Here is a 4,515-nt window from a genome sequence, read left to right on the forward strand (position 1 = left end):
TAAAAATTATGATTAAACTCACCTTCCGTTGTCTCTTCCAACACCCCAAACTCTTATCGTATGAATGGGTTGACTATTTAATACGGTGAGCTTTTCCGGATCCATTAATTTTAATGAACCTTCATCTAAATCCATAAACAAATCTTTTCCCTGAAAAAAAAAAAAATTATGCATTTTTTAATTTTGGTTTTTTCTTTAATAAATCATTTTTTGAAAAAAAAAAAATCTCACATCTCCCCAACGTCCGACAACATCCAAAAGATCATTTCGACCCAATGACAAATCGACAATGCATTTATTAACGGCTTTCGAGGATCTTTCCGGTGTTAAATCTTCTTCTGCAATTTCCACCCAACCTAAAGATCTAACAGCGAATCTTATGGGTTTTTGTTTAGAATCGCTACTTTCGACTCTCGCCGGATAACTTCTTCTCCTTTTATATATATAACAAAAAAAAAAAAATTTATTAATTAATAAAAAATTTATTTAATAAATAAATAAATAAAAATTTTAGACTCACTTATAAGCTAAATCTTCTTTTTTATTTATGGATTCGAGAGCCGAACTCGTGTTACTTCTAGTTACGCAATTGATTACCGTCGAAGAATTTAAATCTTCCGTGTCTTTTAAAAACTGTTGAACGATTGTACTGATTTCTTTACATTCTTCGGGTGGTTCTCTTTGTATCGTTCCCGATTTGATATGCCAATAATATGGACCGTCATTATCTGAACAGGAAAACAAAACAAATCAAATCAATATTTAATTAATAAAAACGTAACAAAACGAGACGTTAAAGGTTTTTTTTTTTTTTTTTGTAACCTTCGTGTTTTTCCCATCCTGGAGGTAATCTATCTTTGTCTGGAGTATCCTGAGTATCCGTCGTAGGTGATTGTGAAGCTCTTTTGACAGGCACGGCAAACAAATCATCGGTTAATTGATTATGTAAATTAGAAACATCCTCGAGGTCAATTTTAGAATTTTGGAGGCTATTTATCTGTGAACTATTTAATAATTTACTTATTAAATTTTTTTCCCAACAACTTACAGACCGATTTCAGTTCGGTAACACAATTATTATTATTATGATAAATTAATTAATTAACTTACATGTCTTTATTACGTCTGTATTCTGCATCTTCTATCAAATCCGGTTTGGTTCTCACGATGGCATTTAAATCATTTGGACGCCTTCCCATGTTCAGGTTGTTATAGTTGAAAGAATTGTCTAAACTTGTATCTTTTACAGAATCAAAACTTCTAGAAATGGAACAAATGGAAAAAATTAGAAAATTTTATTTTTGATTTAAAAAAAAAAAAAAAAATGGCTGACACTTTAAAATAGGGTAAAAAAAAAAAAACAACAACGAATATCCTATTTATTAAAACGATACTTTTTTTTATTAATAAGTTTGCAACAAAATTTTTAATAATAATAATAATAATAACTGATATATATGGAGTAATTTTGTCTGATAAATCGATGTGAAAACCGGAAAATCTAATAAGTAAAACTAAAACCTCCCCCAAAAAAAAAAAAATTTTTTTAATAAACTTTTGGAAATTTTCAAATTTTTTTTTTGATTTTCCTAAAACCCCGACGGTTAATAATAATAATAATAATAATAAAGTTAACTTTAAAATTTTCTTTTTTTTTTTTTTTTTTTATAGGAAAATTTTATGATTTACGGGTGTTTTATTTAAATGATGAAAATTTTTTAAAATGAAAACAAAACGCTTATTTATTTTTTATTGTGTAATACATATATATATAAAAAAAAATTATGAAAAAATTTCTAGTATTAAATCGTATTTTAAAATGTTAATCAATATATTGAATATTTAAAAAGTTTCCCACCCCTTCCCCTCCCCCCGCTTTTCCACGACCGAAAAAAAAAATTCATGGCTCGTCGTGAATTATTTAAATTGTTATTTTAAACCTTATTTTCTCTTTCAAATTTTCTTTTTTTTTTTTTTTAAATTATTTATTTTTAACAAACAAATCGATATAATTAATCGTAATAAATTTCGATTAAATTTCAATTTATTTGTGTGTGTGAGAGAGAGAGAGAGAGAGAGAAACTGTCATGGTTTTTTTTTTTTTTTTTGTTCATAATTTATTAAAACATTATGAGAACCATATCGTTCTTTCTCTTTCTTTCAACTACACCATAAAATTTTTATAAATGAATACTAATAATAATGATTATTAAGAATAAAATAATAATAATAATAATATTTATTCTATTAAAATTTTCGTATGACACATTCAAAACTAAAATAATAAAAAAATTTTTTTTTTTTTGCGTGATTTACAGAAGTTGCCATATTGTAATAGAAAATCATGTGGGTTGTTTCGAATTTAAAAAATTTTTTTACTATAAATAAAAAGCATAAAATCAATACGAATAATTTTTTTTTTTTTTTTTTAAATAAGAAAATCGAACTAAATTTTCTTTGAAATAATAATAATAATAATAATGAATTGATTTGATTTTTTTCAAAAAAAAAAAAAAAAGAAACAGAAAAACATACTCAATAGACGACAACAACCAGTTTGAATTTCCAATGATGAGTAAAATAAAAACAATAATTCCAAACAAAAAAATAATTAATAACAATTTCACCGTTTTTAAAACATTACCCGATATAATTTTAAATAACGAATTAATTTTTTTTTAAAAATTTCTCTTTCTTATTGGGAAATTGTGTCGGAAAAAAAAGAAAAAAAAAAGTTGGGGGGAAAAAAAATAACCGATGACTCACTCACTCACTCAAAAAGCTTTTTTTTCTACCGGTTTTGAAATTTCGATCGATGGCACATGCGCAAAAGAATGTTATTCCTTGATAGCAGGGGATGTTAGGGGGTTGTTTGTGTAGCAGCATGCTGTCATTTTTTTTTTTTTTTTTTTTTTTAATTTTGCAAAGTCACGTTTAAAAAAAAAACAAAATTATATATATAAAAAATGGTTGTTACCAAACTCATAATTAACTTTTAATTGTTTACTGTTGTTGTTGTTGTTGTTGCCAAAAAAAAAAAAAAAAAAAGACAAATATCGAGAGATTTACCTGTTGTTGCATTCAATTTTATTAGAATCCAAATTAGTGACGGGACCCGTGTTGACATCGACCCCCATCGAAGTCACATCCAAAGAAGCATAAGATTTTCTACCCTCACATCCGGAACCTGGACGACCACGATTTGGTAAATTACAAACGGCATCCAATTCGTTAATTATTTCCTCGTATAAATCATCTTCAACGTTGGGTACCAAATTTGAATTGAGTGCATCGTCTAAACGAGCCGGATCCAAATGATAATTTGGATTTTCATAGCTTAACAATCCATTTTCTAAAAATAATAAAATAAATACCACTTTATTATTTAATAACTAAAGAATCATTATTATTATTATTAGCACGACATAATTAATTTTATATATATATATAAAAAAAAAAAAATCTCGCTCGAAAAGGTTGATAATGTGTACACACTCACACACACACACATGAGATTAAAAACAAATATTAAATTTCAACATTTTGTTATTTTACAACATTTCCCCCCCCCCAATGTTAAACTTTAGCGACTATACTTTAACTCCTGAAAATTTTGAAATAAAGGAAAATTTTCGTGTAGAAAAAGAAAATTAAAGAAAAACAAACAAAGAAAATAAATTTTGCTCATTCGTAGAGTTAAAAAAATAATAATAATAATAATAATAATACTTTGAGTAATGACTAAAATTGTTTGATACATTTAATTAATACTTCCCCCCACAGCATAAAATTTATTTAAATGTATTATTATTATTATTATATTATTAAAATTAAAAACTAAATTTCGTATACATACATAACCCTACTACACACACCTAAATAATAATAATTATTTAGTAATAATAAATAAACTAATAATAATTTAACATCGAATTAATTAAATAACAAATAAATAAAATTATTACAATTTATCTGATATATATATATACATAAATTCTTATAAAAAATAATAAACTATTTAATTTAATAATAATAATGATAATATCGTCTGTGATATATACTTTAAATAGTAAAAGTCACATATGTTAATTAGATTTTCTTATAAAAAAAAAAAAAAACAAAAAAGAAAAGTTTAAATGGAAAATTGTACATATTGCTTTATAAATAAGTAACGAAAAAAAAAAAAGAAAAAAAACCGATAAATCCTTGACCCGTCACTGTAAAATTGCAACAATGCCTTCTTTTACGTTTCCCCCCAAATAATTTTTTTTTCTCGTTATGATCAAGTAGGTGTATATACACGTGTACGTCTTACGTGGTAACTATATATAAGAACAATTATTATTATTTTATTTTTTTGTTTTTATTGTTTTAGTGACTAAAAACTTTTCGCAAGAAATCATTTAGAGTATCAAATAAACTACTCAACCGCAAAATCTAATAGGGGGGCGGAAAGGAGGGGGGAGAGAGGGAGGGGGAAACGTGATGTTACCTCGGTAACGAAAAACCGTATCA

At 25.6% G+C, this 4,515-nt stretch overlaps 1 protein-coding gene across 1 annotated transcript in view; it reads right to left on the minus strand.

The window, feature by feature from the left end:
* Phum_PHUM122670 (uncharacterized protein) overlaps positions 1-3,560 on the minus strand; it is a gene marked incomplete at both ends in the record, with an annotated part of 5,755 nt that extends 2,195 nt beyond the window's left edge. The window contains 7 exons of the mRNA XM_002424198.1: positions 23-150; positions 232-433; positions 521-728; positions 823-1,004; positions 1,111-1,260; positions 3,070-3,336; positions 3,556-3,560. Of these exons, the coding sequence (XP_002424243.1) occupies positions 23-150; positions 232-433; positions 521-728; positions 823-1,004; positions 1,111-1,260; positions 3,070-3,336; positions 3,556-3,560 (1,142 nt within the window). The remainder of the gene's footprint in view (positions 1-22; positions 151-231; positions 434-520; positions 729-822; positions 1,005-1,110; positions 1,261-3,069; positions 3,337-3,555) is intronic.
* Positions 3,561-4,515: the final 955 nt, after the last annotated feature.

This window comes from Pediculus humanus, genomic scaffold (genome assembly GCF_000006295.1).
Source record: "Pediculus humanus corporis 1103172107470 genomic scaffold, whole genome shotgun sequence".
Classification (NCBI taxonomy): domain Eukaryota; kingdom Metazoa; phylum Arthropoda; class Insecta; order Psocodea; family Pediculidae; genus Pediculus; species Pediculus humanus.